This window comes from Zonotrichia albicollis, chromosome 6, assembly GCF_047830755.1.
Source record: "Zonotrichia albicollis isolate bZonAlb1 chromosome 6, bZonAlb1.hap1, whole genome shotgun sequence".
NCBI classification, from domain to species: Eukaryota; Metazoa; Chordata; class Aves; order Passeriformes; family Passerellidae; genus Zonotrichia; species Zonotrichia albicollis.
This window is the reverse complement of record NC_133824.1, coordinates 47,736,821-47,761,062: the sequence shown is the minus strand read 5'-3', so window position 1 is coordinate 47,761,062 and position 24,242 is coordinate 47,736,821. Positions and strand designations below refer to the sequence as shown.

At 64.4% G+C, this 24,242-nt stretch overlaps 4 protein-coding genes across 8 annotated transcripts; 2 read left to right on the top strand and 2 right to left on the bottom strand.

The window, feature by feature from the left end:
• Positions 1 to 1,402: 1,402 nt before the first annotated feature.
• LRRC55 (leucine rich repeat containing 55) lies at positions 1,403 to 4,081 on the top strand. The gene is made up of 3 exons (XM_074543545.1): positions 1,403 to 1,666; positions 2,175 to 2,959; positions 3,045 to 4,081. Exons 2-3 carry the CDS (start codon positions 2,350 to 2,352, stop codon positions 3,278 to 3,280), a joined length of 846 nt encoding a protein of 281 aa, XP_074399646.1. The 5' UTR covers positions 1,403 to 1,666; positions 2,175 to 2,349; the 3' UTR covers positions 3,281 to 4,081.
• Positions 4,082 to 8,625: 4,544 nt separating this feature from the next.
• Positions 8,626 to 10,098, bottom strand: APLNR (apelin receptor). Its single transcript, XM_074543544.1, has one exon. The coding sequence runs from the start codon at positions 9,981 to 9,983 to the stop codon at positions 8,862 to 8,864; it is 1,122 nt and encodes a 373-aa protein (XP_074399645.1). The 5' UTR covers positions 9,984 to 10,098; the 3' UTR covers positions 8,626 to 8,861.
• Positions 10,099 to 12,505: 2,407 nt separating this feature from the next.
• On the bottom strand, positions 12,506 to 17,314 carry P2RX3 (purinergic receptor P2X 3). Of its 2 annotated transcripts, none has more exons than XM_074543627.1 (12): positions 16,604 to 17,314; positions 15,763 to 15,898; positions 15,599 to 15,670; positions 15,461 to 15,527; positions 14,717 to 14,810; positions 14,558 to 14,635; positions 14,230 to 14,371; positions 13,565 to 13,695; positions 13,393 to 13,477; positions 13,251 to 13,316; positions 12,991 to 13,068; positions 12,506 to 12,882 (listed from the first exon to the last, which is right to left on the bottom strand). In XM_074543627.1, the coding sequence occupies exons 1-12, from the start codon at positions 17,122 to 17,124 to the stop codon at positions 12,769 to 12,771; spliced, it is 1,584 nt and encodes a 527-aa protein (XP_074399728.1). In that variant the 5' UTR covers positions 17,125 to 17,314; the 3' UTR covers positions 12,506 to 12,768. The 2 variants fall into 2 exon arrangements, with proteins under 2 accessions (XP_074399728.1, XP_074399727.1); XM_074543626.1 differs by having other exon boundaries at positions 13,393 to 13,486; positions 16,604 to 17,310.
• SSRP1 (structure specific recognition protein 1) lies at positions 16,561 to 23,942 on the top strand. 4 transcript variants are annotated; one of them, XM_074543621.1, is made up of 17 exons: positions 16,561 to 16,720; positions 18,142 to 18,300; positions 18,508 to 18,693; positions 18,863 to 18,968; positions 19,433 to 19,623; positions 19,691 to 19,921; positions 20,011 to 20,114; positions 20,213 to 20,341; positions 20,500 to 20,721; positions 20,805 to 20,877; positions 21,273 to 21,411; positions 21,504 to 21,549; positions 22,037 to 22,160; positions 22,520 to 22,690; positions 22,926 to 23,017; positions 23,130 to 23,310; positions 23,565 to 23,942. In XM_074543621.1, exons 2-17 carry the CDS (start codon positions 18,247 to 18,249, stop codon positions 23,631 to 23,633), a joined length of 2,118 nt encoding a protein of 705 aa, XP_074399722.1. In that variant the 5' UTR covers positions 16,561 to 16,720; positions 18,142 to 18,246; the 3' UTR covers positions 23,634 to 23,942. The 4 variants fall into 4 exon arrangements, with proteins under 4 accessions (XP_074399722.1, XP_074399718.1, XP_074399720.1 ...); XM_074543617.1 differs by lacking the exon at positions 16,561 to 16,720 and adding an exon at positions 17,489 to 17,648; XM_074543619.1 differs by lacking the exon at positions 16,561 to 16,720 and adding an exon at positions 17,505 to 17,642.
• The last annotated feature ends 300 nt before the right edge of the window (positions 23,943 to 24,242 follow it).

Sequence of the window (24,242 nt, the reverse complement as noted above, 5' to 3'; positions counted from 1 at the left end):
ATTTATGCAGCCAGAATCCCTGGAGCTGTCCTGCCACTCCTTCCACAGAAAAGGGCTGGAAGTGCTTCGAGTGCTCGGTCCCAGAGCCAGTGCTCACCCAAGGGGCCTTTTTGTCCCAGGAATGTTTTTTGGATGGGATCAGGAAGGAGTTCATGGGTTCATGGAAGGTGGGGACGACAGCCAGGCTCCTTCCCACCCCAGAGAGCAGCATCTGTCCCCCAGTTTCCTTGGGGATGCTGTCCCCATGGCCACCTCCACATGGGATTGAGTGAGGAGGACACGAGCTCTGCTGCAGTCCAGCATCAGTCAGGACCATTTCCCAGTTTCTTTGGTGCCAGTGGAGCCCGGAACAGTGGGGGAGTGGAAAAAACCCTCGGCGCCAACAGCTGCTGGCAGGGCTGCGCTGCCAGGCTCCGGGCTGAGCGCTAATGAGGTGTCTGTGCTGCTGCTGGCTCTGCTCGGCTCCTGGAGCCCGCTGGGAGCCCGGCCTCACGCTCCAGGAGCTCCCAGGAGCTTGCTGGGAGCAGCGCTGGTTAATGCCACCCCAGAAGAGGCAGCTGCGCCGTCTGTCTGCCAGCTCCGCACCGGGGAGGATCCATCCCATGGGATGCGGGGAGCAAAAGGCCCCCCAGCACCCGGCATCGGGCTCCAGTGCCAGCTGGAAAAAGGAGCAGCTCCATGAAATCAGCAGGAGAGAATCGAGCAGGGATCCCCTAGACGTGGGCGGGCTGGATGTGGAAGTGCCTCCTTCCTAGAAATGCTGGAGCCATGGTGTTGCACCATTCCAGGAGCAAACCGTGGGCATCCCTGTGATCCCAAAGGGCCTTTCTCAGGTGGGAGGGGGCAGGTGGCTGACCCCGCTGTGTCACTCCAAACGGAGAAGGGAAAGGGAATGTTTCAGCTTACGTGAAGCAAAATAATCCACGTCAACCTGAGGCATTTTCCAGGGCTGTGAGCACAGCAGTAGCACGGAAGGGTGACAGTGCCCCTTGAATCCCAGCAGTCCCTTCGGATCCTAGAGCTCCCCTCGGATCCCGGCTGCCTCGTTTCTCCCCTCTGCCGCCACGTCATCTGTTTCTGTTTTCAGTGCCTGGGAACCCCTGATTCACCCCATCCCACGAGGATGCTTCCCGGGGCTGGGAGAGAGTGGGAGGGCTGGGGATCGGGGCAGGGGAGCAGGATGGAGCCCTCTTCCTGCTCCATCCCTGCCGGGTGCCGGGGCCGTGCGGGTGCGGGTCCCCCGGCCTGGGCAGGGGGTCCCTGAGGCGGAGGCACCTCCGCCCGCCGCTGTCTCCCCGGCTCGGCGGCTCCGCATCCCGCTCTCCTGTTGCTCAGAGATGTGGAGGCAGTTGCTAAGAGACACCGACACGTCAGTATCTGGCCCTAAGGAAAAAAAGAGGAAAAAAAAAAAAAAGAGACAGAGAAAGAGAGAGACAAGGGAGGACGAGGAGGAGGAGGGGAGGAAGGAGGTGGGGAAAGACCTGCTCCCATCTCTGGGCTCGCAGCAGCCTTGGCGGCCGCTGCCGAAGCCCAGCTCCCGACTTGGCGGCCTCCGGGGTGTGGCCGGCCACCGGGGACCCCGCCATCCCCATCTGGAGCCCCCCACATCGCCCCTCCGGACCCCCACATCACCGCAGGGAGCCAGGCCCTGCTCCCTCGCTGGCCAGTGAGTACCCCGGGGCAGCCCGGCCTCACCGGAGGGCTCGGGGCGCTGTGGGCATGGGACTGACGGGGCTGAGGTGGGCCGGTGGGAGAGGATGGAGCTGGGGGTGCGGACGAGGGAGGATGGAGCAGACACGGTCAGGTGGCGGGGGGCGAGGGCAGGCCTGGGGGGACCCCGGTGGGTGCTGGGAATGGGGATCTTGCCCCGGGAGAGAGGCGGGGAGGGTGTCCCTGGCACCGGGCTCAGCTCGTGGTGGCGGGGGGCTGCCGGGGGGCCGTGGAGCAGCACCTCTGCTCTGCCCACCACCAGCCAAGACGGGCTGGACAAGGTCAGCACGACTGGGGGGGCCTTTTCTGCCTGGAATCCCGGTGGGATGCTTGGAGGAGCGACCCTGGCCCGGGGGGCACGGGGAGGCTGTGGGTGCCCCGGAGGCCACGCCGGGCTGCAGCAGTGGCGCTCCCCCGGCGGGGCGTGCGGCCGGCACGGCTCCCCCCTCTGCTCTTCCTCGCAGGCGGCTGGTGACGGCCCGACGCCGGCCCCGCCGGTGCCCCCGGAGGGGTTGGCGTTGCCCCCCGGATGCCGCCGGGATGTCGGGAACGTCACCGTGACCGCCGCCAGCCCTCGGCGTGAGCGGGCGGGCGGGATGGCCCCCGGCGGTGCCCCGTGAGGGCCGCGGCCACGAGGCCATGCTGCTGGGCCCCTGGCTGCTGGCGGCGGCGGCGGCGGTGGCGGCGGCGGGCGCGGGCTGCCCGGTGCTGTGCAGCTGCCGCGGGCAGGCCGTGGACTGCAGCGGGCAGCGGCTCTTCTCCGTGCCCCCCGAGCTGCCGCTGGACACCGGCAACCTGAGCCTGGCCCACAACCGCATCGCCAGCATCCCGCCGGGCTACCTGGGCTGCTACGGGCAGCTGCGCGCCCTCGACCTGCGCAACAACTCTCTGGCGGCGCTGCCGGCCGGGCTGTTCCGCGGCGCCCGGCGCCTGGCGCACCTGGACCTGAGCTACAACAACTTCAGCCTGGTGCCCGCCGACATGTTCCGCGAGGCCAGCGCGCTGCTGCGCCTCGACCTCAGCCACAACCCGGGGCTGCGCCGCGTCCACCCGCAGGCCTTCCGCGGCCTGGCCCAGCTGCGGGAGCTGGACCTCAGCTACGGCGGCCTGGCCGCCCTCAGCCTCGACGCCCTGGAAGGGCTGCCCGGCCTCGTGGGGCTGCGCCTGGGGGGCAACCCCTGGCTCTGCGGCTGCGCTATGGAGCCGCTCCTCAAGTGGCTGCGGGGCCGCATCCAGCGCTGCTCCTCGGGTACGTGCCGCCGGGACCCCCACACCCTGTCCCGCACGGGGACCGGCGGCCGGGCTGACGCCATCCCCGTCCTTCCATCCCGCAGATTCGCAGCAGGCCGAGTGCTGGGCTCCCCCCGAGGTGGCGGGGGCCCCGCTGCTGTCGCTGACGGAGGAGAGCTTCCAGGCCTGCCACCTGACGCTGACCCTCGACGACTATCTCTTCATCGCCTTCGTCGGCTTCGTCGTCTCCATCGCCTCGGTGGCCACCAACTTCCTGCTGGGCATCACGGCCAACTGCTGCCACCGCTGGAGCAAGGCCAGCGAGGACGAGGACGTTTAGGGACCGCCGCTGCCACCGCCGCCGATTGACCCCCGCCCCGGCCACCCCCCGGCCCGGCCGCCCCCGCGGGGACACCAGACTGTGCCTTGTCCGCGTCCCCTCCTGCCGCCCCCCGTGCCGGGGTGGCCCTCGAGGCGCTGGGGACACCAGGGGACAGCCCTGCTCCCTTCTGCCTCAAAGTGGGGAGTTTTTGCACCCCCCATCACCGTGAGCTTGGACCCCCTCCTGTGCTGTTCCCACTGCCCAGGACTGGTTGAGGCAGCGATTTGGGAATCCCTTGGGAACCCCCTCACCTCTGCCTGGGAGAAACAGAGGACAAAGTGTGTGTGTCTTGGGAACCACAGCCACTCTCCTGGGGACATCGAGGAAATCCCTGCTTTCAGCCCCAAAGCAGCACCGCTGGAGCCCCCCAGATCCTGCACATACTCTCCAGCCTCCCCAAAAATCCAGGGGGCCAGGAAGCGTTGCTGACACCCAGCTCGTCACCACCGTTCCAGGGCATGCCTGCACCTTGCTGGTGACATCGGGATGTGCTGGAACAGCACCGGGACCACCAAGCCTGGCAGTGGGATGGGCTCTGACATCTCCAGGGGATGGGATCTCCCAAGGATGGCACCTTCCAGGGACTGCATCTCCCAGAGATGACATCTGCCTCCTCTTCGGGGCCAACCCGGGCACCAGCACTGCCCACCCTGGGGGAGGTTTGGGAGGTGGAAGGAGCTCTAAAAAAGGGCAAAACAAGAAAAAAAAAAAAAGCAAAAAGCAGAAAGCCAACGACCCTCTGTCCAGCCGGGACAGCCATGTCCCCAGTGCCTGTGTCACCTGTCCCTGGTGTCTGTGTCACCCTGTCACTGTGGGAGCGCATCAGTGGGGAGCGGGGCTGGGGTCACCTGAGGGCTGCTTTGTCCCTTCCCCTGTCCCCCATGGAGGCTGAGTGCATGGGGAGGGGTTTGGTTTAACCCCAGCCCACCCCAAAAGGGCTCCTGCTGCACCCCAGCCTCAGCATTGCCCCCAGGAAAGGGAACTTGGCCTCTGCCTTCTCTGTTTTGCCTGGGGTTTTATTATTTTCCCTTCAGTGAGTCCAAGAACTCCCCTGCTCCACACCCCCTGCACCCCCACAACTCCTGCACCCCAGGATCAGCCACACGGGCATGGAGCATCCACCTGCATCCCACCAGCTCCTTCCTCTGCCTCACCTCATCCTTTTCTTTTTGTATTTATATTTATGTTTTAGTTTCCTTCTATTTTTTTTTCACCTTGTCTTTTGATTTGCTTGTTTCTCTATTCCTTTCCTTTCCTTTCCTTTCCTTTCCTTTCCTTTCCTTTCCTTTCCTTTCCTTTCCTTTCCTTTCCTTTCCTTTCCTTTCCTTTCCTTTCCTTTCCTTTCCTTTCCTCCCCTTGTCTTCTATCTTAGACTTCTCTTTTCTCTTTTCTTTTCTTCTTTTCTTTTCTTTTTCTTTTCTTTTCTTTTCTTTTCTTTTCTTTTCTTTTCTTTTCTTTTCTTTTCTTTTCTTTTCTTTTCTTTTCTTTTCTTTTCTTTTCTTTTCTTTTCTTTTCTTTTCTTTTCTTTTCTTCTTTCCCTTTTCCTTTCCCTTTTTCCTTTCTTTTCCTTTCCTTTTTCTCTCTTCTCCCCCGACCCCGCTCTTTGTACGTTTTGTAACCGCGGGTTTTGTACCACGGGGCACTTTTTCAGCGCCAAACCTCGACAATAAAGAGTGTCAGCGCAGCCGGGGCCAGGGCACACGTGTGGTGGGGGGACACGCGTGTGTGACAGGGCCATGTGTGTGTTTGGGGACACTGTGTGTGTGACAGGGCCATATGTGTGTGTGTGGGGACACTGTGTGTGTGTGACAGGGCTGTGTGTATGCGGGGACACTGTGTGCGTGTGACAGGGCCATGTGTGTGTGTGGGGACACTGTGTGTGTGTGACAGTGCCGTGTGTGGGGACACTGTGTGTGTGTGACAGTGCTGTGTATGTGGGGACACTGTGTGTGTGTGACAGGGACATGCGTGTGTGGGGACACTGTGTGTGTGTGACAGTGCCGTGTGTGGGGACACTGTGTGTGTGTGACAGGGCCATGTGTGGGGACACTGTGTGTGTGTGACAGGGCTCTGTGTGGGGACACTGTGTGTGTGTGACAGTGCCGTGTGTGTGGGGACACTGTGTGTGTGTGTGACAGGTCCATGTGTGTGTGTGGGGACACTGTGTGTGTGTGTGACAGGGCCATATGTGTGTGTGTGTGTGTGACAGGGCCGTGTGTGTGGGGACACTGTGTGTGTGAGGGGACACTGTGTGTGTGTGACAGGGCTGTGTGTGTGGGGACATTGTGTGTGTGTGACAGGTCCATGTGTGTGTGTGGGGACACTGTGTGTGTGTGTGACAGGGCCATATGTGTGTGTGTGTGTGTGACAGGGCCATGTGTGGGGACACTGTGTGTGTGTGACAGGGCCATGTGTGTGGCACACACCCGGCTGCGTGCAGCGGGCACAGCAGCGTCTCGCAGCCTGCAGAAGGCATCAGCCGCGCTCTTCCCTCCAGTGCTTCCTGTTATTCCTCCGGCAGCATCTCCCGGCCCCGGCGGGGCCCAGCTGTGGCCGCCGGGTCACCTCCGCGTCCCCCCCTCCCCTGGAGCCCCTCGGGGCGGGCGGGGGGACGCGGCCCGGTCCTGCCCGGCCGGAGCGCAGAGGTCGGGCAGCAGCTGCGCCGCGTCCGGCCACGCCGGGGGAGCCGTGGGGCCAGCGGCACCCCCGCACCCTGGCATTGCCCTGCCATCCCTCTTTCCATGCGCCCGTCCTTCCCTTCCTCCCATCCATCCATCCATCCATCCATCCATCCATCCATTCACATAATACAATCCCACCTCCCATCCCAAACCTCCCCCACTCACCAAAACTGGTCCCCCATCTTTTCCACCCCTTTTCCTCTCTCTGTCCCCTCCTCAGTCCTGCAGGGTCACACGCGGCCCACCAGACCTTCGAGGGTCCCCTCATATTGCGGGGGCAGAGGGGTTGGACCCTCCCGAAATGTGCCCCCCGGCAGCCACCGCTCCCACCCCACAGTGATAAAAGTTTCAGAGCGCTGGATGTGGTGCCGAAGCTTTCCCGCGGCTTTGGCAAATCCGAGTTTTCCCGGCACAAACGGGAGCTGCAGCCCCCCCACCCACGCGGGCCCCCCCCTCCGTTTGCTGTGGGGCGGGAGGTGTGAAGGAGCCCGAGCCGGGCTGTAAACACGGAGGGCACTTCAAAGGGGACGCCCGGGGACATCCTTAGCACCACCAGATTATTTCGGCACCCCCGGGCGGGATGCGAGGCGGGAGGAGGTCGGGGGGCTGAACATCCCGTTTGGCAGCTTGGAAAAGCACAGTGGGGGGAGAGCTGCGGTGGTTGGGGGGAACCTGTCCCTATTCTTGCCACGAATCCTATCCCTGGTGCATCCATCGTTCTCGGAGCCCACTTTTACTCCGTGTGCAGAATAATCTCTGTTTTCCCAGTGTCACATTCCCACAACCACGGTTTGGGGAACCCTGGCCGTGCCCCCCAGCCCTGCAGTGTCCCAAAGGCACAGCATTGAGGGGTTTGAGGGCTCCCTGAGGATCACACCCCCCCACACTCCCCAGCCATCCTTTCCAAGGATGCTCCCCATCCCCCCGTGCCTGCTGTCCCCCTCTATCTTCCCTCCTCATCTTCCCCAGGCGCTCTCAGGAAGGCAACACCTTCCTTATCTTCTTCCGACGGGTGGTCCGGCCCTGCTGCCCCTCACCCTCAGCTCCGGCCTTGTTATTTTCTGGAGTGTCCCTGCATTTCTCCCCAGGGACTCCTCAACCAAACATTTCCCTCCTGGAAGGGAAAGGGAAATCTCCAAGACGCGGATAGAAAGTCGGCAGCTCCGTCTCCGCTGGCCGGGCGCCTGCGGCCATTTCCGCGTCCGGCGGCTGAGCCGGACGGGGGGAGGCAGCAAAGCGGGCACCCCCACAGGGCTGGGGGGTTTGGGGGTCCTGGAGGGATGGAGGGAGAGGAGGAGGGTGGGATGGAGGCATGGGCAAAGGGAGGGAGAGAAGGGAATAATCGTAGAATCACAAGTTTGGAAGACCTTTATGATCAGATCCAACCATCAACCCAGCAACGCCCCTGTAACCCCAAAACCATTAACCCATGGATGGATGGAGTGATGGATGGATGGATGGATGGATGGAGGAGGGGATTGTTGTACTGATGGATGTACAGCTGGATTGACAGATGGATGAGAGATATCCAGGGGTCTCGCCAGGCTGAGGGAGCCTGGATGGCACTGGAATGTAAACACACTTTGGGACGTGTCCCTGGATGCAACATTCCCACTCCTCAAGCCCCCCCAACCCTTAGACCAAACGAGATCCATCTGGAAACTCCCCAAAACCCTCAAGAAGGCTTCCACCCCTCCAGCTGGGGGGTTGTGCAGTCCCCAGCCCCATGGCCACCCCGTCCATTCCCTGTCTCTGGACAAAGGACTGTCCCCACACGGGGAGACTCCGGGCGGTGGCCCCCAAACACGGCGGGGGCCGGCAGGAAGGCGGAGGCAGCTCCCCCGACGGGAAGCATCCCAAGGAACCCAGTAATGATGCCGCATCCTTTCCAAGAGAGAACAAAGGCTGAGGAGATAGCATAGTTCATCACCGATAAATGAAGGATGTAAATAGCAAATACGGGGAAGATTTATTTCGAGCAGAGCCTCAGGAAACGGCGGGGGCTGGGAGGGGGGAAATGGGACAGGAGCCATTTGCTGGCTCATCCAAATCCTGCTTGGGGTGAGCCAGGGTCCTGCCCGGTGCCCAAACCTCCCATCAATGTCCAGAGGGTCCCGTGTCCCTCTTCATACCCCGAGGGTCCCGTGTCCCCATCTGCACCCGGGGGCTCCCATGTCCCCATCCCTCAGGTTTGGGTATTTCACAGCACCAGCTCCTGTTTGCACACTCGGGTGAGTCACCCGGGGCTCGTCCCAGCTTTAGATAAGGAAAAAAAGCCCCAAAATGGGATTTGGGATTTCAGTGCTGCCGCCTGATACAATCACGGCTGGGGGGCTGGGGCAGGCAGGTGCCCACCCCACGGGGTCCAACACCCCCACCCCGGTGCTGCAATGCCCCGAAGGGTTGGGATGGAGGTTTTCCTGCGTTTCCCAAAGTGTTGCTGAGGAACGGACCAGGAGAATCCGTCCCAGGCAGAGACGCCCCGTAGCGCACACACACCCCACACGCACTGGGCCCTCGCTCATGGGCACCCTCCATCCTCCACACACCCACCCCTCCATCCTCCCTTCCACCACATCCCCCAGCCCCCCGAGGGAACTGCGCACACCCTGCTCCTTTGTTAACCAAAAATTCATTTATTTGTAACAAAACACAAAGCCTTGAGGGTGCCGGGGGAGCCGCCCCCGCCTGAGCCCCCCAGGGGCTCCTCCCCGGCTGTGCCTCAGTTTCCCCTTCCCGCGAGCAGGGCTTTCCAGCGGGGCATCCCCAAAGCAAGCCAGGCTTTGGGGCGAGGCCGAGGGGGGTGTTCCCCCCGAGGAGACCAGCTCGGGGGGCGCCGGGGGCGGTCGGGGACGGGCTCAGGAGCGGAAGAGCGTCTCCTGGGTGGCGGGGTCCAGCTTGCCGCCCGGGCCGGGGCCGCCCTTGCCGCCGGGGGGGTGGCTGTGCCCCGAGGAGTAGCTGGCGGAGCGCTCGGGGCCGGGGCCGGGGGTCCGGCAGCAGAGCAGCGCGGCGCAGGCGTGGCGGAAGCGGGGGTCGAAGAAGGCGTAGAGGAAGGGGTTGAGGCAGCTGTTGATGTAGGCGATGCCCGTGCAGTAGGGATGCAGGTTGTTGAGGAAGGTGTGGAGGGCGCAGGACCAGGGCAGCACCTCCAGGTCCATCAGCACGTAGAGGGTCTTGACCAGGTGGAAGGGCAGCCAGCAGCCCCCGAAGGCGGCCACCAGCACCGTGATGATGGTGAGCAGCCTCTTGCGCTTGCGGGGCCCCTCGGCCCGCTCCCGGCGGAAGTGAGTGGCCACGGTGCGGGCGATGAAGAAGTAGCAGGTCAGCATCACGGCGAACGGGGCCACGAAGCCCAGGGCGGTGGAGGAGAGCCCCAGCCCCACCTCCCAGGCGCCCTCCGTGCCCTGCGCCGCCAGGTCCCCGTAGTCCATGTAGCAGGTGATCTTGGTGTCCCCGTCGAGCGCGGCCGCCCGCCGCAGCACCAGCGCGGGCAGCGCCAGCAGCGCGGCCAGCAGCCACAGCGCCACCGTGGCCACCAGCCCGCTGACCCGCGAGCGCAGCTTGGCCGTGGCCAGCGGCCGGACGATGGCCAGGTAGCGGTCGAAGCTGAGGCCGGTGAGGCAGAAGACGCTGGCGTACATGTTGACGAACACCAGGTAGCTGCTGACCTTGCAGGCGGCCGTGCCGAAGGGCCAGTGGTAGCCCAGCCAGGCGTAGGCGGCCCACAGCGGCAGCGTGACCACGAAGGTGAGGTCGGCCACGGCCAGGTTGGCGATGAAGGTGTCGGCCGAGCGCCGGCGGTCGCGGCCGCCTTTGAAGACGGTCCAGAGGACGAGCCCGTTGCCGGTGGTGCCCAGCAGGAAGACCAGCAGGTAGATGGTGGGCAGCAGGGCGAGCGAGGGGCCCCACTCCTCGTACTCGCACGAGTACTCCGTATCGTTGTCGAAGCCGTAGGTGTAGGCGCCCGTGGTCTCCTCCATCCCGGCGCTGGGCTCAGCTCCGCTCAGCTCATCCCGGGTTCAGCCGCTCCTGCGGCCCCGGCGCGAGTCCCACCGCGTTACCTCCCCTTCCTCCTCCTCCCCGCCCTCCTCCTGGAGGGGACGGGCGGGACGGGGCAGGAGGCAGGGCCGGGGGGAGCCCCCGTGGGAAACTTCACAGCTCCCCCCGCCTCCATCTGGCTCCTGCCCGGGCGGTTTTACCGAGCTCTCACCCGCGTGTCAACGCGCCGACCCCCGCGATAACCCCGGCCTCGGCGCGCCCGGGGGTTCGGGCGCCCACCACGGCGGCGCTCGGGGCTGGGATCCGGCTCTGGGGAGCTCAGGAACGGGGGGGCTGCGGGCAGCATTTGGGGTTTCACCTCGGGGTGCCGCATTCGGCGCCGGGGTGTCACACATCGGGGCTGCATTTCGCACGGGCGGTGTCACATCGGGCACTTGGGGGCGGGGGGGTCGCGCTGGGGGTTGGTGTCACACTGGAGGGAGTGGCACTGCGGGGCGGGTGGGGGGGAGGGTGTGCATTTGGCATTTTGCATTTGGCATTTTGCGTTTGGCATTTTGCGTTTGGCACTTGGGATTCCCCGTTTTGCTGCCAGCTTTGCACACAGCGGTGGCTCCGCGGGGTCCCCAAGCGCCGGGGCTCCACTTTGAGTACAAAGTGCCGAGGAGATTTATACATTTAGCAAAAATCCTGGGCGGGGAGGGGGGCTCTGGGACCCCCCACGCTCTAAAATTACCATTTTAGGGCAGCAGCTGCCGCAGGACCGGCTGCCACCGGAGCTCTCGGTGTGTCCCAGCTCCGCGGGTTGCTGATGGAGCGGCAACGCTGAGCCAAGAGGGAACAAACTTCCCCTCATCCCACAAATAAACATTGGGGGGAGGAGGGAAGGCCCCCGAGGTGGTCTGGGATTGTCCCACTGGGACTGAACTCTCACAGTTCCAGCTCTGGGGGAAAGAACCGAAGAAGCCGAGCGGGATGTCTGAAGAGCCCCCAATCCCCCGGGACACGCAGGGGGGGCTGGGCTGGGGCTGTAGGGGGGGATTAAGCACGGGATGGGCTGTGGGAAGGGGCAGGTTTAACACCCCAGTGCAGGCATGGAGGTTGGTGGGGGGGCACAGAGCCCCCGGGACCCCCCACCGGCTCAGTGGGGCCCTTCTACCAGCAAAGAGGCGCGAAGGAGGGGCTGTGGGGGGAATTCAGCGGCTGAAGTAGCGGGGGAGATCTCACAGGAGCTCCAAAATGAGACAGAGTGGTGCAGGGGGGAGAGGGCTCGGTAAATGGGGGTGCACGTTAGGGAACCCCGGGGGTGAGGGCACGAAACCAGACACCCAGAGCTGCAGCATCAGCCGGGAGAGCAAACCAGGCTGGAGATAAGGAGTGATCCGGTATCGCAGTGCCGGGACAGCCGGCATGCGGGGAGAGAGGTATGAAAGGCAGGAGCTGCTGAAAGTGGTGGCAGAACAGCGAGGGTGCCCAGTTCCAGGTCAAATCCCAAACTGGAACGAAGAAGGGCCGGAACCCCGCAGTCCCCAGCGCAGACACAGCTCCAGCCTTTCCGCTAATTAGCAGCATTAACGGGGAAACACCGGCGCTGCTAATGAGCCCCCGGGGATCGCAGCGAGGCTCCCCGGGCCCCTCCCGCCCTGGCCGGAGCCCCGTTAATGAGCAGGACCGCTAATGAGCGGTTCTATTAATGACTATTAACACTCCCAGCTATCTGTGTCCTAATTGGAGCACGGCACAAGTATCCATTTCCAGCCGCCGCACACCAATCCGTTTCCAGTCTCTTCCCTTTCCAAAAGCTGCGGGTTGAGTGTCCCTGCCACCCCCTCGCTGTCCTGAAGCTGGGGTGCCTCGCTCTCGGCGCCACCCTGGGGGTCCCTTGGTCCCGGCGCCGGGGACGGAGGTCCCCAGGCTGGGTTTGTGGTGGTGGGTGGGCGGCCAGGGCTGGGCTGATAAGGAATCCGTGGGGCTGATAAGGAGCCCCGCTATCTGCAGCGGGGGGAGGGCAGGAGCCGCTCTCCCTGCGGGGCGGGGGCTGCCCTGGGCACCAACGAGGGGTTCCAGGACCCTCGTTTGGCATTCTCAGGAATGAACCCCAGCGGCTCCATTGGGAACAAGCCAGGCTCACGGCGTCTCTCCCCACTGGCTCCGCAGGGAGATTGGAGCCCCCACGGGGCGGGATGAGGAGCCAGAGCTCACCCCCATCGCCCCATCCCGAGCAGGAAGGGCAGCGCTTGGCCCTGCACGAGGAGCCATCCGGGAGCTTCCTCCGAATCCACAGAGTTACTCACATCCGACCGAAGAAGTGACAGCCCGAGGGCACAGCTCCTGTCCCTCTGTGCCCCCTTCCCTTCCACGGGCTGCGCTGCGGGCACGGCGCTCCTCCTGTTGGCAGCTCCCCCCGCGGTGTTCCCCATCCCAGGGACAGCACCCTGACCCCTCTTCCCTCTGCTCCCGCACCCCAACCCTGCCTGTCGGCCCCTCAAGGCTGAACACGGGTGGATGCTGCGAGCCACGGGTTTATTGGGGGGCATGGGGTGGCAAGGACAGGGAGGTGCTGCGGGAGGGGCACCCTGGAGACAAGGACAGGGCTCGTATGCACACTGGGGACACTGGGATGTACCCGGGGTGGGCACTGGGGACAGTCAGATGCTGATGGGGCTCACAGGGGGAGCACTGGGGACTGGGGGGCAATAGGAGCCCGACGAGGGTCTCGGCTGCCCCACAGCGTGGTGGACAGGCAGGAGCTGCCCCATGGCCCCCGGGCTAGAGGCCGAGGGAGAAGGTGCCCGAGTCGGTGGATTGCTTGTCCCGGGAGCAGGTCCCCAGCGCCCCGGGGGGACATGCTGAGGGGGTGGTGGGCACGCCGGCCTCTGACACCTGTGGGGCAGGGGACAGAGGCACTGGGTGAGTCACTGCAGCCGGGGGGGGCTGGTCGAGCTCCCAGAGGTGTCCCCATCCCCAGGGCACCCCTGCTCCGTGTCTGACCTCCTCGAACTTGCGGGCCTTGTAGTGCTCAGCGCCCTTGAGGAAGTTGAGCAGGATGATGTCGCACAGCACCGTGCCCTGGGAGCAGCAGTGTGTTGGGGTGAGGGGCCCCGCGCTGCAGAGCACCCCCATACCCTCACAGAGCCAGGCCGCTGTCACCCTGCAGCTGTGCTGTGTCCCCATGCCCCCTGGCCATGGGATTTCCCCCTTGTGCCCTGGGAGGTGTCACCACTGCGGGGCTGAGAACGACCCCAACTCACCACACCGATGGAGGTGAAAGCAGCCACCGTGTTGATGAGGGTGGGGACGATGCCGAACTTGCCGGCCTGGGGGAGCAGAGCCCTTGTTGGCCAGGGTCCCCAAGCCCCCCGTGACCCCACGAGCCCCCAGCCCCACACGTACGCTGCCATACACCAGGACATCGAAGCGGATCCCAAAGGCCTTGATGAGGGTGCGGCGCTCGGAGCCGTCAGGCCAGCGGTAGTACCTGGCGTGCCTGTGGTGATACGGGGACATGGGGACATGGTGACAGGAACTGTGCCAGGCAGCGCACACCCCTGTGCTCTGTGTGTACCTGAAGTTGTATCCAGGAGCGGGGGTCCGGGCCAGGCTGTCCAGGCGGGTGAAGGAGTAGCGGGGCAGGCAGCGCTCCCAGGCCCGGTCCAGGTCACACACCCACCCGATCTTGATCCCCAGCACCCCCCCCTGCCCCAGCCCCGCATCAGCACCACGGACACTGGCCCCATGGCGCCAAGTCCCCACAGCTTCACAGTCCTGCATCCCGTGGCCCTGCGCTCCATGTCCTATGAACCCACATCCCACATTCTCATCTCCCCAAGTTCCACATCCCCCTGCACCCCATATCTCCAGTCTCCATGTCTGTACTCCCCATGTCCCCATGTCACACATCCCAAACCCCATCCGCGTCCCAGTGTCAAGCCCCACATCATCACTCTGTCCCGTGTTCCTGTATCCCCATCTCCTGTTCCCAACATCCCTCATCCCTGCATCCCATGTCCCCATGTTATGCAAGCCCATGTCCCCATCTTCCATGTCCACATCCCACCACCCCATATCCCCCCATCCATGTCCCATGTCCCCATGTCTCACATCCCATGTCTCTGTGTCCCCAAGTCCCATGTCCCTATGCCCTTCCACCCCACGCACTTGTACCCCTGTGTTCCCACACCCATGCCATTGTCCCCCCGTGCCTCCCGTGTCCCCTGTGTCCCCGCTCACGGTGGCAGCCAGCGCAGGGAAGTCCTGCCCAGCCAGACGTGCCACGTCCCCCAGGCGCAGGATGGGGCACAGAGGCTGCAGCTGTGGGTGGAAGCGACACCGGCCCAGCTCCACCCCACTGCCAGGGGGTGGCAGGTTGGTCCTGGGGACACAGGGGGACACGGGGGACACGGAGGGATGTGCCATCAGGCAGCAGTCTGGGGTTCATGGACCCCCATCCTAGTATCTCCTCATCATCTTGTCGCCGTGTCCCCTGTCCATGTCCCCGTGTTACCCCACACCCTGTCCTCATGTCCCCCTGTGTCCCCCCGTGGCTTGTGCCACTCACTTCTCGAAGCCAAAGAGCGGGAAGCGGATGCTGTTCTTGATGAGGAGGGTGAAGTTCTCGGCTTCCAGCATGACGGGGCTGGAGGAAGGGGGGTGACACTGAGGACATGGCAAGGGGCATGTCCCCTGCTCCTCCCTGTGTCACCCCAGCCCCACTTACACGTCAATGGTGTCCACCTCGGGCGGGCACCAGCCCTGGATCTCGCAGGTGCGCAGGGTCGCGTTGTAGGGGACGCAGCGCCCTGTCAGCACCCCTGGGACCCCCAACCCTGTCAGCACCCATGGGACCTCGGCCCCTGAACTGTCAGCACCCTGGGACCCCTCTACTCCCGTCAGTACCCCTCGGGGGCATCTCTGAGACCCCGGACCCCCATAGGCACCCCTGGGACCCCCGGACCACTGTCAGCACCTCTGCCAGCAGCCCTGAGACCCCAGACCCCCTTCAGCACCCTTGGGACCCCCGTACCACTGTCAGACCGCCGGTAGCACCCCTGAGACCCCAGATCTCTGTCAGCACCCCGGGGATCCCCATACCTCTGTCAGTACCCTCGGGATCATCCCTGAGACCCCACACCCCTGTAGGCACCCCTGGGACTCCAGGACGGCTGCCAGTACCCTCAGGAATACCCCTGAGACCCCAGACCCCCATCAGCACCCCGGGGACCCCTGGACTGCTGTCAGTACCCTCGGGATCATCCCTGTGACCCCACGCCCCTTTAGGCACCCCGGGGATCACCATACTCCCTTTGGCACCCCTGGGACCCTGAACCCCCCGCTCCCCCAAACCTCCAGCTCCAAAGCCCCCGTCCCCCCCAGCCCCCCGAGCCCACCGAGGGTCCCTCACTCCCGCCCGCGGTGGCTCCCGCGGTCCCTCGGTGCCCTGAGCGCCCGGCAGGTCCCTCACCGTTGCTCGTGCTCGGGCTCAGCTCCCGGCAGTCCCGGTCCGCCGAGCAGTGGAACGCGGCTTCGCTCTGCGGGGCGGGGGTCAGCGGACGGGGGGCTCACCGAGGGGTCCCCCCGAGCGCCCCCTGCCCCCCCGCACCTCCGGGCACACGCCCTGCGCCTGTTCCTCCGTCCGGATCTGCTTGGTGACCACCACGAACACCGAGGTGCCCTGCGGGACGTCGCTGTCACACAACCCCGTCCGGAACTGAGGCGGGGGTGGCCCCGCGCCCCTCAGCGACCCCTCCGGTTCCCGATGCTCACCTGGGGGGGCGTGACGTAGTCGGCCGTGTCCATCACCTGCCCCGCGTAGCGCCCCACGCCCTTCACCTTGGTGACCACGGAGGACTCGATGGCAGTGTCCCGCACCTGGTACGCTTTCTCATGGAGGAACACCCAGCTGGGACAGCACCGCGGGTGACGCTGGGGACAGCCACCCCCGGACACCACCGGCACCCCCCGGCACCCTCTTCCGGACCGGCCCGTGACCCCCGGAGCTGTCAGCGCCAGCGACTGCGGGTCCCCGACTGCCGCTTGTCATCCCCCCGCCGGTGGCTGCGGTCACTCCGGGGAGCACTCGGGGACAGGGACCCCAGCGCGGCTCGTCCCCTTCTGTCATCCCCTGGGGCCGAGCGGCTTCTCTGCCCCTCGGTGTCACCCACGGTGTCCCCTTCCCGTCATCCACCCGAGATGCTCTCCTGGATGTCCCCCTTGTGTCACCCGTACCGACACCTTGATGTCCCCATCATGTCACCTGCGCTGCCACCCTCCTGTCACCCGCACCGGCACGCTCTCCGGCTGTCCCCATCGTGTCACCCGCTCCGGCACACCTGAATTCCCGGCACTGACACATTGTCACCCGCTCTCCCGTCCCTCCTCTACTCCCGGCCTGGCCACCCCCTCACCCCGCGTACCGCCCGGTGTCCCCTCGCTGTAACCCCACGCCACACGCCGTCACCCCCGGGTGTCATCTGCAGCAGCGAGTGGCTGTCACCGCGCTGTCGCGGTGCCGGGAAGGGTTCGGGGGTGTGTCCCGGGGGATGTCCCGGGGCGGGCTGTCCCGGAGATGCCCGGGGGTGTCCCGGCGGCTGCCGGGGTGGCTCACCCGACGAAGTAGGCGAGGATGAGGAGCTGGACGCCGCGGTTGACGACGCCCACCACCCAGCTCTTCACCACCACCGACTTGGTGGTCTCGTAGGAGAAGAAGTCGCTCACCCAGCGGGTGCGGGAGCTCGGGAGGGACATGGGCAGCGCGAGGGCGGCCGGAGACCGGACTGCGGGCAGGGCAAGGCAGGGCTGCGGGAACCGAGGGGGATGCGGGAAGGGCAGGGCAGGGGTGCGGGCAGTGAGCGGGGATGCGGGCAGGGCAGGGCAGGGCGGGCTCGGGTGCAGGCAGCGGTACCGGCAGGGGCACGGGCAGCGTGCGGGTACCGGAGGGTGTGGGCAGCACCCGCAGGGGTGCGGGCAGCGAGGGCGGTGCGGGCGGGCGGAGGCGGAGGCAGGGCGGGGGCCGGGGGCGGGGGCACGGACCAGGGGGACGGGAGGGATGGCTCCCCCATTCCTGGGGAGATAGAGGGGTGCAGACGGGCTCCTTCCCAGGGGTTCCCCCCTAAAGGAGGGACCCATTCGGGCACTGGGGAGCCCCGCATTGGGATGCACGGGGCGGGTGCGCCCCAGACTGGGGATGCCTGGTTTGGGGGGACACCCATGCAGGGGAGGACGGTGAGGGAGCCCCCTGCGTGCGGTTTCGGGGGTGCCCCGCTCTGGGCCACCCCATGGTCCGGTTCCAACACTTTGGGGCGCCCCGGGTTTGGGGGAGGGGGGTGTCCCCAGAAGAGGTGACGTCACGGGGCTCGCCCCGTGTTGGCCAATGGGGTCTCTCCCCCTTGTCTCTATTGTTCTGGGCGGGGCAGAGCGGAGGGTGGGGGGCGGAGTCCCGACCGCTCTGGCCCCGCCTCCGCCGCTCGGTGGGCGGGGCCTCCTTCGCTCAGCGGGCCCGCCCCCGGTGCGGCGGAGAGCGCTGTACGGGCCCGCCCAACCGCCAGGGGACGCACGCGCGGAACCGGCGCCATGGCGGAAGTCCGAGCGACTTCCGGCGGCGGCGGCTCCGCGCGGTTCGCGCTGCGCAGGCGGGAAAAGCGGCGGTAGCGGTGCGGGGGGGCCGGCGGGCTTACCGGGGGATGGGAGGGGGCTGTCTGGGTCTCGCAGGGAGAACCCAGAGTCAGGGCAGGCCGGGCTGGGATGGGGGAACGGGCCTGAGATGGAAGTGGGCTCGGGGCGGGTGGGCAGGCCCGGGGTTGGGGGGAGGCCTGGGGGGCGCTTGGGAGCTCGGGCTCGGAAGGAATTCGGGGGTGCGGTGGGTGGTTTGGGGTACGGAGAGGCCGCATCAGGGAGGGGAAGGGCAGGGATGGGGGCAGTCGAGAGGTGCGATGACACAGCGGGGGCCGAGGGCTGCAGGAAGGGGCGGCCCTGGGGCCACGGCCCGGCTGGGGAAGGGGCGAGGTGGGCTGGGGGTCGCCCCGGTCAGTGAGTCAGAGGCAGCGTCCGGGGCGGGGGCAGCCGGAGGGGTGAGGTTTGGTTTTGGGGGCGCTGGGGAGCGCCAGGAGCTGTCGCCAGCCCGGCTCACCCGCTGTCCTCCCACAGCTGCCGTGAGTGACTCCCGTGCCGCTGCCCCGGGCATGCCGGGCTGGGGAGGCTGCTGAACCCCCCCGAGATCGTCCCCGTCCCCTCCCACACCCCGCAGCCGCCATGGCTGACACGCTGGAGTTCAACGAGATCTACCAGGAGGTGAAGGGGTCCATGGTGAGCGAGGGGACATGGGGATGGCCCCAGGGGTACTCCCAGCGTTGGGGTGTGGATGAGGGGAGCGAATGCTGTGCGGTGAGGAGGGTGAGGGGGATGAAGCTGTGGCTGGTTTGAGGGGCGTTGGTGGTGTGGGTGCCTGGAGCACCCAGCGGGGCCATGGTTCCTCCATGGGGCCGAGTCCCCTCATGCCCAGCTGTCCCACAGAACGATGGGCGGCTGCGGCTGAGCCGGCAGGGCGTCATCTTCAAGAACAGCAAGACGGGGAAGGTGGACAACATCCAGGCCTCGGAGCTGGCCGAGGGCGTGTGGCGGCGCGTGGCGCTCGGGCACGGCCTCAAGCTGCTCACCAAGAACGGCCACGTCTACAAGTATGACGGGTTCCGGGAGTCGGTGAGTCCCTGCTCCCGCTGCCTTGGCCCTGTCCCAGATCCGGCTGTGCTCGCTGCCAGCCCCAGAGCAGCTCTGCCCCCTGCATCTCCATGCCCAGGGGCTGTGTGTAACCCGGGGCTCTGGGCACTGCTGGTTCCTGATGGTGTTGCCTCTCTCTTGCCCAACCCAGGAGTTTGACAAGCTCTCAGATTTCTTCAAGGCCCACTATTGCCTGGAGCTTGCAGAGAAGGATCTGTGTGTGAAGGGCTGGAACTGGGGCACAGTGAGGTTTGGAGGTGAGTTCCAGTGGCAGCCTGAGGCCTTGGGGTGGGATGTTCCCACCAGTGTGGCTGTTCTGCTGCCATAGCCATTCCCTTAGGAGCAGCTGCTTTCTAGGGATGTCCTCAGAGACAGTGAGGACATTTGCCATCTCAGGAGAGCGGGAGGGCCCTGAATCCCAGGGGGCTGTGCTTGATGTGGAGTCTGCACATGTGTGCCATTTTCAGGGAGCCAGGGGAGCTGGTGTATATGCCTCCAGCTCAGGGACCAGGACACATGAGGTCAGATAGTTCCTTTTTGTCTGTTTCTGATCAGTGTCAGTTTCCAGTGATGCAGCTGGAAGCGAGAAAGCCTGGGGTGGGAGGGTGGGAATGCAGTGATGGGAGCAGAGGCACTGCAGGATTTTGGGGGAGGAGCGAGACTGTGGCTGGAGATGGGATCTGTGGGGCACAGCTCTGAGCTGGCTGTGGTGTCCCCGCAGGGCAGCTGTTGTCCTTCGACATCGGGGAGCAGCCAGTGTTCGAGATCCCGCTCAGCAACGTGTCCCAGTGCACCACGGGCAAGAACGAGGTGACGCTGGAGTTCCACCAGAACGACGACGCCGAGGTCTCCCTCATGGAGGTCCGGTTCTACGTGCCCCCCACCCAGGAGGACGGCGTGGACCCCGTGGAGGTGCGTGGGGCCGGCAGGAGGGTGGGGGCTGGCGGCGAGGGACCCTTTGTGACCGCTCCCCCGGCAGGCCTTCGCCCAGAACGTGCTGTCCAAGGCGGACGTGATCCAGGCCACCGGAGATGCCATCTGCATCTTCCGGGAGCTGCAGTGCCTGACGCCGCGCGGGCGCTACGACATCCGCATCTACCCCACCTTCCTGCACCTCCACGGCAAGACCTTCGACTACAAGATCCCCTACACCACCGTGCTGCGCCTCTTCCTGCTCCCGCACAAGGACCAGCGCCAGATGTTCTTCGTGGTGAGTGGGCAGGGCTCAGCCCTCCCCTGGAAGGGCATTGAGGGTGCTCTGGGGGGGTTTTGTGTTTTCACCTCCTCTTCTCTTTCCAGATCAGCCTGGACCCCCCGATAAAGCAAGGCCAGACCCGCTACCACTTCCTGATCCTGCTCTTCTCTAAGGATGAGGATATCTCCCTGACCCTCAACATGAATGAGTGAGTTCCCCGATGCCATGCTGCCCTCCCTGGATCCTGAGGGAGCTCCTTACACCCCAGACCCTGTTCTCACCTCTGCCCTCCTTCCCTCCACGCAGGGAGGAGGTAGAGAAGCGCTTTGAGGGGCGGCTCACCAAGAACATGTCAGGCTCCCTCTACGAGATGGTCAGCCGGGTGATGAAGGCACTGGTGAACCGCAAGATCACCGTGCCTGGAAATTTCCAGGGGTGAGCAGCTGCAGGGCCAGTCCTTCCCTTTCCACCTCGTTCCCATGGCTGGGGGAAGGTGCTCTCTGTGTGATTGATGCTGGGGAGCAGGGCCTGTCTGCCAGGGCTGGGCACAGGGAGGATGTTTGTCCCCACAAATAGCACTGTTTGTCCTGCAGACACTCTGGAGCCCAGTGCATCACCTGCTCCTACAAGGCCAGCTCAGGGCTGCTGTACCCGCTGGAGAGGGGCTTCATCTACGTGCACAAACCCCCCGTGCACATCCGCTTCGACGAGATCTCCTTCGTCAACTTTGCCCGTGGCACCACCACCACCCGCTCCTTCGACTTCGAGATCGAGACCAAGCAGGGCACCCAGTACACGTTCAGCAGCATCGAGAGGTGGGTGTGGGCTGTGGGGCCAGCCTGGCTGTGCCCACCAGGGCCCCCTGGCACCCCCAGCCTGACTGTGCCCTCTCCCCCAGGGAGGAGTACGGGAAGCTCTTCGACTTCGTCAATGCCAAGAAGCTGAACATCAAGAACCGGGGCCTGAAGGAGGTATCAGCACACAGGGCTGGGCTCTCGCCCACTGGTGCTGCCCTCTTCCAGAATCCAGCTGCTTTTCCCTCTTTTTTTCACCTCTCTTTTCTCTCCTTGCCCTTGTAGAGGAAAAAGGTCCGTGCGATATCCCTTCCTCTTTCTCCTCCTCCTGGTGCAGGTTTCCTGTGCATGGCTGTGGTGGTCTCTGACTAACCCAGTAACCCCAGTGTGGTGTGCAGGGGCCCCCCTAACCCCCATAACTGCTCTGCCCCTCTCTCTCCGGGGCCCTGAGGGGGGAAGGAGGGGACATGGCTGTGTCTGTGCCCTGGCCTGTGCGTGCCCAGGGCTGTGCTCACCCAGGGCTGTGTTCCTGGGTGAGCACAGGGAGCAGCTGCCATCCTGCCTCTCTGCAGGGAATGAAGCAGAGCTATGATGAATATGCTGACTCTGATGAGGACCAGCACGATGCCTACTTGGAGAGGATGAAAGAGGAGGGCAAGATCCGGGAGGAGAATGCCAATGACAGCAGTGATGGCTCTGGGGAGGAGACAGGTGAGGGCTGGGGCTGTGAGGGAGTGCCATGGTTCTCCAGCTCCTGCTCCCCATGATGATCTGTAACACTGAGCCCTCACTTTCTCCTCCAGACTCATCCTTCAACCCTGGAGAAGAGGATGATGATGTGGCAGAAGAGTGAGTAGAGGCCAGGCAGGGCTTTATCCAAAAGCCCCATAGGAAGAAGGTGCTGTTCTAGGGCTGTGTGAGCACTGAGAGATGCTCACAGCATGACTGGGATCACTTGGATTTGGGAATGTACAGCCCTGGGTTTGGGAATATTGGGCAGCTGGGGCAGTTCTGGGCTCACTTCATTGTGATGGCATCAGGCAGTATGAGAAAGTTCTGTAAGGGCTCCAGGGGAAGCCTTGGCTGCACTTTTTGGGAAAGAGAACAATTGGGAGGAGGGTTAAAGCCCCAGGCTGGGGTGAGGATGGGTGAGAGTTGTAAAGCTGAGCCTGGGTGCCATGAGAGCTCCGAATGTGCAGGAAGCAGAGCACAATGAGCCGTGTTCGTGGAAGGCCACTCCCCTGAGGGCTGTTAACTGGAGCAGGGCAGCTCTGGCCCGGGCAGCCTCAGGGCTCTGGTGTCTGGGGGCAGCTCTGAGGCTCGTGCCCCCATGCAGGTTTGACAGCAATGCCTCGGCCAGTTCCTCCAGCGGCGACGGCGACAGCGACCGCGACGACAAGAAACCGGCCAAGAAGGCCAAGATCGTCAAGGAGCGCAAGCCCCGCAAGAAACAGCCCGAGGTGAGGCTGCTGTGGGAGCAGGACCAGCTCCTGGAGTGGGGTCAGGCCGGTCACAGCCCCACCTGAGCTGCCTCAGCCTCTGCAGCACTCACCTGTGCCCAGGCCAGAGCTGGTGTCTGGCCTGGTGTTGCAGCCTCCAGCTGGGTCCAGGCCGAGCCTCTCCCAAGGGCACGTTGTTGCCATGCCCAGCCTATCCTGGCTGTTGTCCGGCTGTTCTCCAGCAGCCTGCCCCCCAGCTGTGGCCCTTCAGCCCCACTCCCCAGTTGGATTGCTGGGGGGTGCAGAGGCAAGCAGAGCCTGCTCCTGAGGTGTTGGGTGAGGGGTGCATTGGGCTTCCACGGGTGTTCTCCACCTCCCAGAGCAAGAAGGGGAAGGACCCCAACGCTCCCAAGCGCCCGATGTCGGCCTACATGCTCTGGCTGAATGCCAGCCGGGAGAAGATCAAGTCGGACCACCCTGGCATCAGCATCACCGATCTGTCCAAGAAGGCTGGGGAGCTCTGGAAGGCCATGTCCAAGGAGAAGAAGGAGGTGAGGGATGGGAGGCCCAGGGTAGAGCTGGGCCTGGTACAGGAGGGGAGGCTGGCCATGCTTCCTTGCTCCTGGGAGCTGGGAGTTGAACAGATGGGGAGTTGGGTAGGGGTGGGGACATCCTCGGGCTGGTGAGCTGGGTGATCAGGAGTGGGAGCAGGGTGGGATGGAGGTGGGTGAGGGAGGATGGTTTAAGAGGAGGGGTGGCCTCGCTGACCATGTGTTCTGGCTGCAGGAGTGGGATCGAAAGGCGGAAGATGCCAGGCGGGACTACGAGAAGGCCATGAAGGAGTACAGTGTGGGCGGCAAGGCCGACAGCCACAGGGGGTGAGTGTGCTGCCAAGGGCCTGGCAGGGCTTGGCCCCCCAAAGTCGGGGTATTCCCAGGGCCAGCCGGGTAACATGGCTCCTCTCCCCTCTGCTCACCCAACCCCACACAGGGAGAGGTCAAAGAAGAAGAAAAAGAAGCAGGAGAAGCAGGTGAAGGGGAAAGGGGACAAGAAAGGTGCCACCTCCAAGTCCTCATCCTCCAAGTCCCCGGCTAAGGGCATGAGTGACAGCTTCAAGAGCAAGGAATTTGTGTCCAGCGATGAGAGCTCCTCTGCAGAGAGCAAGAAGGAGGTGGGATCACAACTGGGGAGGTCCTGGTCCGTTTTCCCTGGGGAACAACTGTCTGGGAGGGCCCCAGGCCCTCTTCCTTGGGGAACACCCTGGTGGTTTCTGCTGGAGAGGCTGGGTCCTTGTGGTAGTTCATGTCCTTGGGGACATCCCTTGGTGTGTCCCCATGTCACCACCCTCACCCTGTCCCCATTGTAGTGGGGGATACTGCCCTGCCTTCCCTGTCCCCTGCTGATCCCTCTGTCCCCCGCCTGCAGGACTCGGAGGAGGAGGGAGCTGCCAGCCCGGCCCCCAGCTCAGAGGACTCTGCCTCAGGCTCGGATTAGCGCCATCCCGGCTGGATCCCAGAGGAGAGGACAGGGCAGGCCAGCCCCGCGGCAGGGAGCAGGGTCCCGGGCTCTGGATGGCTCCCACCCGGGAGCAGGGCCAGGTTCCCCTGTCCCCTCAGCACCCCGTGGTGGCAGGAGGTGCCTCCTCAGTCCCTCACCGTTGTATTCCATCAATTTATTTTTTCTAAACACTTGGCTTTCTCTCCTTTCCTTTCCTTCCCTCGTTGGTTTTTTTTTGGTGTTGTTTTTTTGTATTTTGGGTCTGTTCACATGGCAACTCGGGTTGAATAAAAAAAAAAAAACCCACTGATGGTGTTTGTGTGGGTGTGGGGCTGGCTCCCCCTTCCCTCCTTCCTTCCTGCAGCCATCCGGGAGCTCATTCCCCTCCTTGAACCGCTTCCAGGGCTGACTTCACTCTCCCCACCCTCCATTAGCGGCCCCCAGCCCCTGCTCAGCCATCAGGGCTCCTAATTACAGCCCCTCGCTCGATCCTGATGCCATTTGGGGGTTTTTCTACCTCCCTCGTAAGGGGGTTGATCCGATTAAGGCCTGTTTCCCCTCCGGTGTTGATTGCAGCCGATTCCCGGTCTGGAACCAGCCCCGGGG